The sequence below is a fragment of the Gallinula chloropus genome (genome assembly GCF_964237585.1).
Source record: "Gallinula chloropus genome assembly, chromosome: 1".
Lineage (NCBI taxonomy): Eukaryota > Metazoa > Chordata > Aves > Gruiformes > Rallidae > Gallinula > Gallinula chloropus.
This window is the reverse complement of record NC_140085.1, coordinates 76,541,369-76,557,573: the sequence shown is the minus strand read 5'-3', so window position 1 is coordinate 76,557,573 and position 16,205 is coordinate 76,541,369. Positions and strand designations below refer to the sequence as shown.

The 16,205-nt window shown below is 43.2% G+C and overlaps 1 protein-coding gene across 5 annotated transcripts in view; it reads left to right on the top strand.

The window, feature by feature from the left end:
• Positions 1-539: 539 nt before the first annotated feature.
• Positions 540-16,205, top strand: part of SOX5 (SRY-box transcription factor 5) — a gene marked incomplete at its 5' end in the record, with an annotated part of 289,871 nt that continues 274,205 nt past the window's right edge. For all 5 annotated transcript variants that reach the window (XM_084279479.1, XM_084279478.1, XM_084279476.1 and 2 more), the window contains one exon: positions 540-577. In XM_084279479.1, coding sequence (XP_084135605.1) covers positions 540-577 — 38 coding nt within the window. The remainder of the gene's footprint in view (positions 578-16,205) is intronic.

The following is a 16,205-nucleotide window of genomic DNA, read 5'->3' as shown; positions in this document are numbered from 1 at the left end:
GGATTTGCTCCCGGTTTGCCGGTTTAGGTGGATTGTCGGGCGATTTTTTTTTCCGTTTTTTTTGTGGGGTTTTTTTTTTTTTATTCCCTTTCCCTCCCTCTTCCCCCCCCCCCCCCCCTTTCCCCTTCCCCCCGATTTTTTTAGGATATGGAACGAGTTGACTTTTCCCGTTTGGCGGCGGCGGGCGAGCAGAATTAAAAGGAAAGGACAGGCAGCCTGAGGTCGCCCAGCGCCTCGCAGCCGCGGCGCGCCGCGCCGCTGTGGGGGGAGCTCTGCGAGCAGCCTGCTGCGAGGCGCGCTGCCCCTTTAAGAGACTGGTCAAGGAGTCCTAGCTCAGAGCGAGCGAGCCGGGAGGGAGGGAGAGGGAGGGAGGGAGGGAGAGAGAGAGAGAGAGAGAGGAGAGAGAGAGAGAGGAGAGAGAGAGAGAGAGAGAGAGAGAGAAAATCAATCGGTTTAGAAGGTTTGGACTCACTTGACAGGTTCAGTTGGAGGCGACCATAGGTGGCTGCTGTGACAAAGGGAAATTGTGCTTTTCCAGCATGCTAACTGACCCTGATTTACCTCAGGAGTTTGAAAGGTGAGTCGAGTTGTTGGGGCGCGGGGGGGGGGGGTGGTGTGAGGGGGGGGCGCTGCCTTTTACGTTGGGGAGGGGGGGGTGTCTTTGCCCCCCCTCCCCCCTCTTTTTTTTTTTTTTGTTCTGCTTTGAGGTTTGTTTGTTGTTGTATTTTTGATTTATTTTTTAATTTACACGAGCACGCGTGTTCGCGCGCGTACGCGCGGCTGGGCTGCCCGCGGTGCCGGCTCGCACACGGGCACGGGCGCGCAACTCCGGCGCTTGGCGGCAGGCCGGGGAGATGCTCTCCCCGCCACCCCCCCCCCCACCCCGCCCCGAGCGTTACCTTGGCTATTCAAACGGCGTGTTGTTAGCCCCGGGGGGGGGTGGGGGGGCGGGGCAGGGGAGCCCCGCGGCGGGCGCCGCCGAGCCCCGAGCCCGGCTACCCCGGCGGTGCGCCCGCGGCGCGCAGCTTTGTTCCGCTGGCTCGGAGGCTGGCTTGCCCTCCCCAGCCCGCCCGCCCTATCCCCTTCCCTGCGCCCTATCCCCTTCCCTGCACACACACACACACACCCCCCTCGCCTCCCGTGCCCGAACCGGCCCGCCGAGGCACACGGAGCGCGAGGTGCCTTCCTCGGCGGCACCTCCCCGCCCTCGCCCGGAGACTCCGCGGGCGACGGAGGATGCCCGGTGGCGGGCGAGGCGGGGGCTTCAACTTCCAACCTCACCCTCCCGTCAAACTTGGGAAGACGCTCCGCCGAGCACATGACCTTTTGTTGATGTAGCAGGAGCGATTATTTTTAGGCAAGTTAACATCCCGGCCCTCCCGTCAGGAGAACATCCTTCTGTCTGGGGAAGGGAGGGAGGGGGCGGGGGGGGGGAGAAGATTTAAAAAAAAAAAAAAAGGAAAAGTGAAACTCTTTCCTCCAAGTTTTGGCCATCGCCTCTTGCGGAGCAGGGAGAGCGGGGTTTGGGTATGACGAACGGGGTCTGGGTATGACGTAGATGCGCCCGTCTCCCCCTGCCCGAAGCAGGAGCCTTTTCTGCCTGGAATTAAGTTTTTGCTGTCACTGGCGGCGGCTTGTGACCCCTGAGAGTTCAGTCCTTATTTCATATGATCTGGCGCTCCTAAGAGGTTTTGAAGCGTTTTCTCAGGCGCTTGTACACACGTCCATTGATGATCCGGCATCCCTTCCCTCCGGCTTCATTTTAAAAGGTTATTAATAGCCCCTTGTGCGGCTGCAGCGAACAATCCAAACTTTCATTTCTAAGCAGTAAATAAAAGAACGCCAGGATGCATGTTACTTAGGTTTTTCTCATCTTCGTGAAAGCTACCTCCTGTATAAACATTTGGTTGTATCTGACTATGCAATACAAGCTAGGTGCTAGACCAGCTGGTTAAAAATATGCTAAGTCAAGCTGTTCATCGTTCAAACCTACTGAATTTGATAGTAAAGGCATAGAAAAGAAGGCAAGATAAAAACATTTTAAGTGGGCTGAGGAACACGCACGCAGAGAAAGGACAGGAAAGAACGCCTGAATTAAAAGATCAGGGAAGAATAAAATTGGGAAACGCAGAAAAGAACTATTGTATCGCTTTCAGCCCTCTTTCTGCTACCAGAACGCTTCCTTACTAGAAAGTGGAGCTGGCGTGGTTGCACTGCTCAGAGGTCCTCTTTAAGACAATTAATTTTCCGGACTAACTTGGGATACTTGGCGCTTGCCTTTGGTTTGTTATCATTGCACTAACAGAACAAAATTGGGTTCGTTCACGTACATTGTATTAACTTAGTTCAACTACCTGAGGAAGCCGTTACTGTTTCTGGTGCCGAATCTCATCTAGCATCACAGCGAGGCGTTTGCCTTGTTCATACGACTAATAGATACGAGTATTGAAGTATTTCATGTGCTTCACTAAGGTTATACCTAGAAAACTGTAAGCAGGCGGTTTGGATTATTCTTTGAACTTTGTGATCAACAGAATACTTGTGAACTCTGTGAAGCAGAATGAAGTCCTGTAATTTTCCTGTTGGGGGACTACTTTTATCTGAAGTCTCTCTATTCTAAATACATATTTATATCAATTTTATATGTAAACAAATAGTTTCGAACAAAACATACTCCTTAAAAATAGAATGAGCTTCCCTACTCTCCCCCACACACACCAACCCCCCCACCTTAGGCAGACGTTTCATTTTTAGAGATCCCAGCTTTGCTCTTGTAAACATTCTAGTTAAATAATCAATACGCTGCTCTCCTTTTGCTACTCAGATAATAGCAAGCAGTAGAAATGGGAAGCAATAAAAATGAACCTCAGGACATAAAATTTGTTTTATTTTTTTATTTTTTTAACCACTTTCCCTCTGCAGCTGAAATTGGCAATACAAACCAATATCTCTGTTAATCATTACCATTTGTTTACATTGTGTGTGTTTGACTATAGTTACACACACATACACAGAGTAGATACTGTCCGTGTAATGTATGTGTGTTTACCAGAACACAACCATCAGGACCCACTTTCTCTTACACGGAGATACACAGACCCTCAGACACACACACGCTCGCAGAGTTCACGTGTGGATGCAGGCACGATGCACAGATGATTGGGGTTTTTAGCCGCTTATGGCAGGTTATTTTCTCAGATTCTCAGTAAACACAGTTCTTGGAGCTCACTTCTGCAGCCGCTGGGGTCCAGCATGTCGTATCTGCATGACCGACTTCAGGTTTGTTACTGCTACCGGTCTCCCACTATTCCCTTTTAAACTTGGATAGCAAATTACAAGGAGGTAAAGATTCATCAAGCGAAGTTGTTTGCAGTTCAGCTCTCCGGGCGTCTGTATGTATCTCAGGAGGTTATTCTTCTCTCCCTGTCATCTTTCCTGTGGCGTTTCAGTGTATCCCGGTAAACTGCAAACAGTTCAGAAACTTTCAGTCACCACTTACTGAAGGGGTCTGAATCAAGGGCACTTCTGTCCGTGGCAGCTATCAGAGAGGGGGGGCATAGAGGGGGGGTGAATTCGCCGTACACACTTGGAATGAAAATGATCCTCCGTGTCAGACGAATGAACGTTCATTAATTCATTCAGCATCACTGGTAAATTGCAGTAGGTTTTGTGAATTAGCATGTGTAATTACCATACCAAAAATGTGAGGGTTTTCATCCTTTCCTGAGAAGTTACTTGCATGTCTTTATGCCTGTTTGTGGCGGTTCAGCTCTGCTTGATTGAGAAGAACATCAGAATGCGTACGCTGAGGGGGATGATGTTTGCAGAAGCGTCGTAGGAAGAAATTGTAACTGGAATCTGCTCCGTTTGTTACATGGGGAAAGGCTAACTTCTGGGATGTACTTTGTGATGTACCTGTGGCACTCTGAATTGGCTTTAAAGGTCTCGGAAAGAATAACTACTCTTTTGTTGTTTGGGTTTCCTTTTTCTTTCTTTCTTTTTTAAATATGTCTCATTATACTGAAATATAACAAGTCTGGCCACAATAGGAAGAAAGTTTACTTCACTGAGGAAAAGGTAGAGATAATGTAGCCAGAGCCATTGTGGACAGCTGTGAGATTTACCGAATTATAAAATCTCAGGAATGCCCAACATAAAGTTTTAATGTCTTAATAAAAATCTGATAAATGAAAAATAGATAAAGTGACTGCTTAACAATGTCCCTAGTGTATGGAATGTTCTTAAACCCAAATTAATTACTGCATATTTACATTTCTCTGTAGACTGTGAGTGAGGCTGCGCTTAGGCATCCAGACAGTGAAATCCTTTCTCTTTCCCTTTTTCATTCTTTTTTCTTTTTCTTCTCTTAATTTTCTCTTGAATCATTTTTAACGTGCCAGTTCAACATACAGAGGCACGCTGCGCTCGTGGGAGGGAGAAGGGTAGGTTGGTGCTTCCATAGGAAGAAAAGAAACAACTAGAAAGGACAAAAGGCGTGGACGGGAGCGTGGCGATGGGGACAGTAGAACTAGTTTAACATTTACAGTCACCGGTTCTGCGCACTCGAAACGTTCTCCGTGCTAGCGACTGGCTTGTAGAAAGGAAAGGCTCAAGGATGTAAAGCAAGCCTCTGCTGGGAGGAAAAAAATATACTTAGCTGCTTCACTGCTGCACTGCACGAGTCATTTCAGACTCCCACTGAATTTATTTTGGGGTTGTACCAACACTGTCAAATGGAGAAATCATTTTCCTAAAAGGAAACTTTGCGTATTCCTAAGTGCTTTTCTTAGCTAAAGTTACCCCTAAAAGCTTTCTTCTTCTTCTTCTGCGTTCGCTGAGAATTTTGGAGAAGGAATAATACCTTTCTATTAGCCGGCTTGCTCAGAATGACGTCCCACTCTCCTAAAATCTACCTGTAGAAGTAAGAGTGATTACTCTTTCCTTTAAAAGAAAACAGTGAGATTTCTCTAATATCGGGCTGGATGGCTTTTAGCTTCCACTGAGATCTTTTGAGAAAGGGACTTTATTGCTTACGTTTGTGGGTCTAGGGGGGCTGGGATCTGAAGAATAAAGACGGTGCTGGTTAAAAGTTTCAGATAGTGGTTTTCTGCAGTGATGGAAATTAACATGATTTTATTTCTCTGAGATAAGGCTGAAGGAATTAATGCGTTTGCAGACTGCTCATTAATGTCCTGCGTGCGCTAATTTCATTTGTTGTGCTTATGCTTAGCAAGGGAGAAGTTGACTGTTACAGATTATGGATTTTAATGAACATCTCAATAATTTACCAGTTGCTGAAATTGTGAACTAGACTTGGAAGGCAAAAGCCCAAATGAAAGAGCTGATGAGTGACACACCAGCCCGCACAATTCCACTGTTGTATTCATTGCATTTGAATCAAATCGGGAGTTTGGCATTACTAATTCTGGGTGGCTGGCTCATCATATGCATTCAAGGAGTTAATTAAAACACACACAAACACATACACACACTCTCCCACCAAGCATCTTGCGATGTTTATGTGCATAGTGTGTTTGATTGGTACCTTTAGATAGGAGAGGAATTGTTTTTCCTTCTCTTGCTGTCCAGAGATCTTAAATATGTAACTAGTTTACAAAATATTTACTACTTCTCAGGGAGCTTTTAACGAGCATTTATGGCTTTATCATTTAGGACGCATATAGTATCTGGTTGAGTTACTTAAACGGGAAGCTCCCTGATAGGATAGGCATACGTGTCTCTGCAATGTGATTTATCTGTAGCTGTATGAAATACACTTTTACAATATTTATACAGGGAAAAAAAGAGTGTCTCCTCCCAAGGTAGATTTATAGGAGGTTTTGCATGCTTTTCATACTAGGTTCAAAAAAATCCCTTGACTCTTTATGTTGCATAGGATACCCGCATGTGTGTGTGTCGGATACCTCTGCTTTCGTAACTCTTGCAGAAGTCAGTTTGACATCCCCTTGGCTTTCTATTTATGTGTTGGGTTTTTGGTTTTTTTTTTTTTTAATTAATTTCTTGCTTGGGCCTGGTTATAGCATAATTAACTCGTAAGTGGAGGGGGAAAAACATGTTGTCGTGTAGTACCTATGCACACTGGAAATATTCAATGCCTGTGAATTCTGCTACTGTAGTCAAGAGAAGAGCTCACAGCAATTAATCAATAGCTGTAGCACGTCTCTGCTGATGGCAAGGAGTTTGTTTAACAAGTAGCATCCTTGGAAGCAAAGCACTTTTCCCTTTTAAAAGCATCCGTGGATTTTTATCTAACTTGGAAAATGTGTTAAGTCTCCCGTACTTCCTACGAAAGGTAAAATCGTCTTGTATTTGAGTCTGTTGAAAACTGTGCTGCAAAATTGTGCAAACCCTCATCACATTGTTGCAGGACCTGAACCAGAACTTAACTTCTCTAAACTTTTGAAATGGGGCACATTTTTCTCTTTGAGTTTTTGGCTTTGGGCAACTGCGCGTGCTGTACCTGGCCGGGATTCACAGTGTTTGTACCCCTCGCATCTCCTCCTGGAGACCCCCTGGCGAAAACCCTGCTGCCGTCAGCGGTCATAAAGTTTTCACCCACGCCTTTACTGAGGGTTACGATGCTAGCCTGCGGTCGGCCACATGTCCCACCACTCCCACACCCTACCGAGGGGTTGACTTGGTCCCAGTGGCTCGTGCCTCGCCTTGGGCCAGGCTCAGCCTGTGGCCAGCGGCTGCCGGGGGGGGTAGCCGGGAGCCCCCGTGCGCCGCAGCCTCCGCTCGAGAGACGCCACTTGTCACCTCCGCGGCGAGCCCAGCTTTGCCAGCCTGAGAAGCCAGGAGACTCTAAAAGTTGTTCCTGAGCCCACATGTCCTTCTGACAGTGTGAAGCTGTTGGGAGAGAGCAAATTTAGACAAGGTTTTGGAAGAATTTTGGTGAGCACTGCTTGCAGGGGCCATGGTACTTGAAAAGAACGTAAGGAGTGAATGGAAATTGTGAGATGTGCAGTGGTAATTCAGAGAAGCTGTCAGTCTTTTTTAGGGTAGATGCAATTCATTTTAATTTTTTTTAACAGGAAAAGATAGGAGGAAAGCAAAAGGTGCAGGTTGCTATGATTATCAGATGTTAACATGAAGTTCAGGACTGTTAGAGGTGCTGCCCATGGTATTGGCGGGGGTTGGGGTTGGGGGGGCGGTTTGAGTTGTTTGTTTTGAAAGAAATTTGAAAATGCTTTCCTACCTGTTGTTTTTGATCTGGCATGGCACTTCCCTTCAACTTGTCCTTTTGTCACCTTGTTTCAGGAAAAAAAAATAATTCAGCGTGATGATTTCTGTCTTGTAGAACTCTGAGGGTTGAAGTGAAAATGAGAAAAAGGTTGGGACTTGTTTGGAAAGTTTGAAATGGCTTTGACTTTGTTTCCTTTAAAACTGTTGTGAGGTTAATCAGGTAACATAATTCTCAAACTGTAATCATAGAAAATATTTTTAAAATTTATGATTGGCATTCAAGATTTCCTTTTTGCCCTTTTTTTTCTGGAAGATCAAATACGGACATCATTGAGATCTATTACTACTTTATTTTGTGTTACTGTGTATTTCTGCTTTTGTGTTTTCTCATGTTCATATAGACTGTCTTCATTTTGTTTTCTGTTTTTGTTTTTTTTTTCCCCAGGATGTGGGTGTCTGCATGTTATTTGATCTAAATATATCATAAAATGTTACCTTTGTACCAATTTTTCTGTATAGCTGTATTACAGTCTTATTACTACATATTTGTTTTACTAATCTTAACATAATCCTGATACTTTTAGGGGCAAAAATATAGGCAGAGTGAAGAGAAATTTAATTTTCTTGTCTAAGTAATCAAGTTCTCTTTAGTGTTGAGGAACTCCGTGTGCATGGGGCATGTGTTGTTCTTGCATAGTTAAAGGCCATTGTCTACGTCTAATGTTCTTCATGAACCTTTGTAGGTTAGAAGCAAAGGGCCTAGGAATGTAGTTTATGTAAAGGGTAACCCATGCAGTTTGTCATCCTCTTGGTATCTTTGGTGCCAAGCTTGTCATTTTGAGGTTTGTTGGTTTGTTGTTTTTTAAAGAAAAAACTGCCCCATGTTTCATTCATTCTTCTCACAGGCTGGCTATGGGCAAAGATAACGTATTCAACAGCGAGCCGGAGTTACTTTACTTGCTGTTGCCAACTCAATAGATCGCATAAGTCCAAGAGTAAGGAAAACTGTGGTGGTTCCAAATAACTTTTAATTTTGCTATTTCTTTTTTTTACCACAGTTACATGAAAAGATTTCACCAGACATTTTTGGTCAATTTAAACAGTGAGCCTAAAAAAATACCAAGAGTATGTGTACCCATACGTGCAAACACACTCATGTTTGTTCTCTCTAGTTAAGTATCTCTGTTTACTGGGTTGCATTCAGTTGCCTTATTGTCACTTTGTGGGGAATCCTAAAGGGGCTGCGCTTTAACAGGGGGCGAGGTGACTGAGATCCATCACAGTCGGAAAGACCAAAGCGCCTCTCTGCATGCAGTTTTTATAATTTTGAAGTATTCCTTGTCTCAAGAGAGAAAATGTTTCATGAAGGGGGTGAAGCGTGTGGTATCCTCTCACTTTCTGGGATGGCCTGCCTGAGCCAGGGTTGAAGGCATTTCGGCAGAGCGAGGTGCCGGGAGGGGGTTTGGGTTTGCTGTAGTGCTGCCCAGGCTGTATTTGACTGTAGAGAAGTCTTCTGCTTTCAGAGAAATTCCCTCAGTGGCCTCATTACATTCACTTTGTAAAACAAGACTGAAAATGTCTTCTCCAAAGGTTAAGTCAAGTTTCTATTCATAGGGTTTTCTCCCTAAATTTCGATGCTGTGGCCTCACTGGGGCAGAGGTTTTTTTGGATGGAAATGAGATGTGTGGGAAGGTGATGGTTGGTAAGGGCGGAGGGAAGGATGTTCTTACCCATTTGGCATGTCTGTTAACAAACTGGGTCATTTTGTTGTGTTGTATTTACATGACTTGTTCCTGTGCTGGTGTGAAATGTGAATCACCAAAACATGATGATTATTTAAAAAAGAAAAAAAATTAGGCTAAATGAAACAAAACTGAAATAGAACTGAAAGGCTAAATGAAATCAAACGAAAACAGAACATGCAACGTTATTCTTTTGGTACAGTTTCCTTCTGTAGTTGCTGAGCAAAGCCAAGTAGGTTTCTTTTCCATGTCTGTTAAAAATATTCAGGCTTTTGAGTTTGAAAATCAGAGGGATGCAGAAAGCACATCTCCCTCTTCAAGTTCATCCTTTGGTTTGGCGTTTGCTCATAGGTTTTGGAGATTTATGACCGGTGTGTTGTAAAGAAGGCTATTGATTCTCATCTTTGTCACAAATGTCGAGTTGATTCTGGTTTTGCAACTGAGATAAGAATTTGGCAGAATTTCTCAGTGGAAGGCTCTCAACCTTTGCTTATGTTTTCCATGCTGGGCTGGCTTTTGCTGTTCCTGCCTATACTCTGCAATGAATTGCGTGGCTCAGGAAACCATGCTAGGCTGTGCTGCTTGCATGAAATGCCATGGAGAGTATGGGAAAAATACTGTGCCACTCTCAAGTACGCCATGCATCTCTTCTATAGATAATCTGCATGTGTATTAGTGTCATTGATTTAGTGTGTTTTTGTAGAGTGCAAGCATCCTGAATCAGGACCCCATTATGCTCGTCACTGTACAAACACAAAAAAGAAGGTTTCTTTCCATTCCACAGAGCAGCCTTTGTGCTTAGAGCTTAGAGTAATATCAATGTGTCTTTGTATGGGGAAAATTCAGAAACAGAGGGTAGGTAAGAGATCCCTAGCATGGGTTGTGAATGAGATTTCAGTTCTAAAGCCACGCTTGAGAATTTTTAAATGGAATGGTACGTGTGCGTGTGTATTCTCCTTATATTTTCTATACGTGGGTATGTAGAAGTTGCTTTGCTGTTAGAAGTACTGATAATATTAATAATAGATTCATACTTCCTTTAAAGTCTTTTGATTAGGAATGCAGAGCATTTGGAAAGCCTTAATACACAAATCTTGAAGATTTCTCTGCTCTTTAGGTTGATTGAGAAGCAAGATCAGCCTCAATGTATAGATGAGAAAAGTGAGGGATGGTGTCACAAAATCATTTGTATGGGTGGGTAAAAGAAGTAGAGATACTGTCTGCAAGTCCTGTGTTTTAACCTTAAGACCCTTCTTTTCCTTCTTGAGATTCTAAGAACTGCAAATTACAGACTTCTGTCTGTCCAATTATAATTTCTAAAGGTCTCATTCTGGCAAGATGAGCTATAATATTCAAATTACTTCAATATGTAAAAGAGGGACTTTGGAGTATAATTAATTATATAAAATAAAGCAATATTTACAGCCTCAGCCTCATCGGTTAGGGCTGGGAGAGAAAACTGTCTGTAGCCCCTCCAATTATCTGAGCATGCTTCTGAACTAACTCCTTACCTGGAGGCAAGTTTGGAGAACTGGAGTTCGGTAGCAGCACCCGCAGTGTTTAAGCAGTAAATTGAGAGACAGTGTGTGTTATTAATGGTCAGGTAAAGGTTTCTTCCTGGAGAACAATTAACATCTTCGGCCATATGTACAAGAGCTGTCATATGTTTTATAACCTAAGGACCAGGCACTAGGGGAGTCCAGGAAAAAATTCTTCACATGGAGAATATTAATGTGAGGAACAGACTCTACTGAAAGCCGCAGTGTAGGCAGCCACAGCGAGCAAACCAACTAGTTTGAAGGCAGAAACCACGTTGCAGAACACAAAATGCATTGTGATACTTACCCGCGTTATTTGACATCTGTTTTTCAAATGTGTGACAGAGACCCGAAATGAAGGAGCCAGTAACAGACGTATAAAAAGGGAGGAATTACTTTCTTACTCATGTTAAAAGTTCTTCAAATCTTAGTTGTTTGTTTGGGGTTTTTTCCTCATTTCCAACTGCACCCTCAGTAAGAGTAGAACTGAATTGCTGGGGTCTGAAGGTAGATTTGGATCTAGTATCTGTGTTGCACCTTTTACTACACTGTTGAGAAAATGGGTATAAACCAAGGAATCCTGGGTGTATTTGATCTTTGTAGCTTTTGAATATTATGACTGAGCTATTAAGTTATTTTCTTTGATAAGCTTTTTAAGAGGGAGACTACTTTCAAGATAATGGATTATAATCAGGCATGTTCCATAGTATTTCAGTAGTAGCTGTTTAGCAGTGCGTTCACAAAGACCTATTTTGTGATAGGGCCAATCAAGGCATCCTTTAAAAAAGTGCCCCATTCATTGTGAGTGTTTGGACTCGGTGGCACTGAAGTTCAGTGTCAGGTCCTAAAAATGTAGACCTAATTAATTCATGTTCTGCTCAACTCTGAAAACTGGCTGATGTCTTTCACCCCCAGTAAACTGTGACAGCCTGGAATGGTGACTCCTGAGGAGATCACTGAGCAGAAGCCTGACTTTACTTCATCTGCAGCAAACTTCCATCAGTTGCAATGCCGTCAGTATTTCTAAAGCATCAAGAGAGATTTCTGCAGGCTTCTGTAAATCCGTAGATTTCATAGGTTCTGTGTCAGTGTGCTTTAAAGACTTGTTAACTATCCGTTCCTCCTAAACAACCTGTATCCCTGGCAGACCAGAGGGATGGGAGTGATGAAAACGCCCCTGAATTCTGCCAGGGCTAACATCTGGGCCTTAGTGGACTTGGCACCGTACACAAAATCAATCTTTGCTTTGAACCTGTGTGTTTCCTAGGGTAGTAATTCCCAGTTGTGGCCACCAAGGTCTTAAGTGAGACTGCTGCACAGAAATGTGTTCTTCCAAATATACATTTTTTTGATAACCTCAGGTGTCAAAAGTGCGACCTCTGTTAATTTGTCACCAGGCAAATTATTGTCACCAGTTCCCGGATTCCCAGGCAGACAGCAGAGCCCCATGCTGGTAGGCATTTCTGGTTTTGCTGCACGTGGTAGTAAACAACCTACTTACAAATGAGTTGACTGAGGTACCTGCAACTGATGTGGCTCACCGTGGTTTGTCCCATGTAACTGCAGCAGATTCTTCAGCAGATTCTTGGAGGGCTCACCACCCTTGCCCGGAGCCTGTTCCTCCCGAGCAGCACAGCCTATATTCTCTTTTCATATTAAATAAACGAAATAGGTATCGGGTAACAGAGACAGAGCCTTATTACTGAAGTGGTTTTATAGAGTTTCCTTCGTGTTGTTGATCGGAAAGATGGCAATGAGATGAATGAAGTTGCTGCTGTTACAGTCGGGTAGGGTCTGACAGGGAAGCCTGTATTTTTAAAAGCGGCGATAAAAAATTAGAGCGTAATAGAAGTTAGAACATTATTTAAAAAAGAAGATAAATAAAATAGCTTTTTACATACATGTGCGGTCTATTGAAAGGCCATCCAAAGCACTGATACCAATTTAAGAAGATGATCTTTTGCCTTAATTATGCATCTGGGAGATATTAGCCGAACATTTTGTGGAGAACTGAGAATACCTTAGTTGCCAGTTGTCTAAAATGCTGCTAATGATTGCTTCGGTGCCAGTGTTTTGATGGCTAGAACCTAGGCCTGAATATGAATACAAAGAACTCAATCTAAAAAAAACGCGTGTGCACACACATTTTTTATACAAAACAGATTTCAACCATCTGCTTGGCACTTAGCTTTGCAACTAGAGGCTCTGATATGAAAGGGAGCACTGTCCAGGTTATGAATGGTATCACTTTTATTGGTACCTTAGAAAAATCATAGTGTTTTTTAGAGAGCTTGTGCATCCAATGGTTTTCTTCAGCGGAATAATGAAAACAACCGCCTTAGCCAAAATTTTGTGCCTTCCGCCGTTCCTCCGACGACAGCATCTCCTCAGCCTTGCAAAGGGGATTTTGTAGTGCAGAAAAGTTTCTGTTCTGCACCTCAGCATTTCCAAGTGCATCAGAGGAGTTTAGATGAGTGGCCCTTAGAACTGACACCCCAGATGGTTTATGACACAAAGCACTGTTTGCTTAGGAATACGTTGTATAGCAGAGTCTGTTGCCCAAGCACTGCAGAGCGTGTCAAATCAGCATGGAAGTTAATGGACCAAAAGCCCTTCTGAATTTAACACTTTCCCATTTGATCTGAATTTACAGCTTTAAATCAGGACCGCAGTTTTCCTTCAGTGGTGCAGTGGTGGAAAGTAAAGTCGATAGCATAAATTACAGGCATATAATACAATCATTTTGACCCAATTCATCTGTTTAAAGGTTTTGAATGAATGAGGCTGTCTAAAATGTTTGGCAAAAGCCTATTCATGAAACGTATTTAAAAAAAATTGAAAGTTAGCACAAGATTTGAGTATGTATTAATTTGATACTCTGACCAGTCCATGTTTTACTCTTAATAGGTTAAGCAGAAGAAAATTCACCGTACAAAAGGAAATAAAAATCTTTAGCACTTTCGCTCTTTTGTTAGCACTTTAGGTACTATTCCTTTGCCTTTGCCATATTTATCCCCCAAAAAAGTATGTAGGGCAAAATATGTTTCTTTGCTTTTCTTTTTTGAAAGGGCTTGATAGTATTTTCCCTTAGGTGCATGTTTGAAAAAAGATGACGAAAATGCAACCTCCAGCATGTAACAAAGCCTCTGTGTTTGGCCGTCCATTTAGTGCCGTGTCACATTAGTACTGCATTGTTAACACCTTTGGACAGGGCTAAAGGTTCCTTGCTGCTGTGTCTAGAGAGCTGCTGCTGTCAGATCATAACGTTTGCTGGATGCTTTTCTCAATAAATGTAATTTTCATTTAAAAGTAGGACTGTCTTGTTTGCTTCTGAGACGTCAGGAGGGTGAATGAAAGGACTAATTGTTATTTATGCTCTCATTTCATGAAGATTTTCTTTTCTCTATGTTACGTGGTCTTGAGAAAGCGCTGCTTTTATCTATTACATTTTATTTGCCTGAGTCTGTCTTTCTGCGGAGAACATCCGAGATGATGAAAGAAAGATAAAGTTGGATCTCTGTGGATAAAACGGTGATAATGCTGGAAACTTTAAAGCTTCTGCATAGTTTTAGATGAATCATCATATACGGACAGCAAGAATCCGACTTTTTTAAAAAATGTGTGTGAAATAAGCCTGAACGGCATTAAGGTTATAGCCCTAGCAAGCTAATAGATGTGCAGCCCTCTCTGTTATTATTCCCATCCTGTGTCTTCCTTGCTCAGCTCTTCTCCTTTCACTTTCCCCCCACAAGCAGCCGGGCACACTTTCCACATTTTTATGGTGAGCACCGTTATTCTCGCAGGAAGATATTAAACCAGTAGACTTGTTAAGCAAGAACATTCTGATGTCCTTTAAGCGTTGGTCCTAATGGAAAGCAAGAAAGCCCCTTCTCTGGCTGCAGGGTTGCCGTGCCTTCCCGTAGCAGCTCTACTGAAGATGCTGAACTGTCTTCTAGTGAAGCGGCTCTTCATGTTGCAGGCCATAAAATGGGTTTCTTCAGGAGCGGGAAATAGCAGCCTATCTGCTGCTCAGCATTAATGATTGCAGAAGAATAAGCCCCTGTATTCAGGGGTGGGTGAGAAGAAGGTCTGTAAGAAATAACTATGAGCGGATTCATAATGAAACCTTTGCTGTTTGGCCCTCGCGTTCTTGGAAATTTTAGAGGGGAAAGTCTCCTTGACCAATGTCAACAATTTGGTTGTTTTCTTTTGCTTGCCCTCCTCCTCCCTGTAGGTAATATAGTCATATTTATTGTGAATTTATTTTCTGTAGATGCCTCCAATCCACAGTGGTTGGAAGGGAGTTCAGGAGTGAGTGCATGGCAAGGTAAATTTGAGGTGGCAGTTGGTGGTGTGGGGAGGGAGGGCTAGGAGGAGACAGACAGTACCAGAGTGCAGCTAAGGGTTTTAAACAACCTGCCAATTTTCTCTGTTTTTTATTAAAATGGAAGCTTTCAAGGCCAGGTCTCTGAGCTGTTTAATTTGATTTACACTGTTAAGCCTCATGCTGTTAAGAAGAACCAAAGAAACACCTTGCCCTCCCCCTTTTCTCCCCCCCCCCCTCCTTTTTCACTGCTAAACCTAAGTTGTGTCTCTTGCTGTGGGTTTTTAACAAACTTCTGCATCGTGTCCCCACTTTGTGTTAAGTTTAGACCATCCAGTTTATGAAAAGCTTGAGATGGACAGAGGATGGTTCACAGAGGAGGATGCACTTGGTACATTAGGTGCGGCCCCTTCACCTGTTTTTCAGCCAGGTCAGCGTTGCCATCAGGTTACAGTTGCGTTTGCGTGGGAGCCAGGAGTGAATAACTGAGTTCAAAGGTTGGAGTTCACCTCTGTTTGTGACCTGTTGTTGCTGTAATCTGAAATAAAACCAGGTTCACAATATGCAGGTGCCACATGGCTACAGAATATCAGCCTGCCAGTTTGGCTGGCTGGCTGCGGCCTACGAGGCAAAGCGAGGTCAGGCACATGTCAGTAGTACAGGGCGTTGGAAATCCCTTGAAGCATTATGTGCTGCTTGTGCCTTCCAGGAAAGCTTTAGGTAAAGGTTTAAAAGTGTCCAGAATGAGGATGGCTCCTACATTTCAAAGGCTATATAACATCTGTATTTTCCAAGGTTTTGATGTTATATTTAACGCTGAAAGTGGGATGGACGGATGAGCCTGTGTAGGAAGAGTGCACAGTTTTCATAAAGAAGTAAAAATTACATGTGAGAGAACTGCGTATGAATCAGCTAGTCCAAAAGACTTGTGCACCCTTGTAGAATTTGGGGGCAATCAAATGTTTTTAACAATTTGGCTCATGCATCTAATCTGTTTGGAAATACACCACTTCCAGGCGTGTTTGGGGAGAAAACCAGAGCTTGTTTTTCTCCATCCTTACTTTTGTCTGTATAAAAGATCAAAGGGAGTGCCTGAAATAAATTGATCTGCTTTTTTAGGCCCCTTTATCAGGTAGAGTTCAATAAAGCAATACACATGCATTGTAATTGTGAACTATTGTTGAGATGACTTGGGTTTTTTCTTTGATATGAAAATAACCCTGTTGAGTAGGAGGGTATATGTAGCACCAAAGGTGGGTCTTGCATTGTGCTTTTACATTTTTAGAAGCGTTTCAGTAGAGTAATAGCCAAAAGTTGCTTTTCACCAGAGTGCCTTGTGTCAGTCTGTTTTTCATCAAATGTGCTTGATGCCCTTGCTGGTAGTCTTGGGAAAAA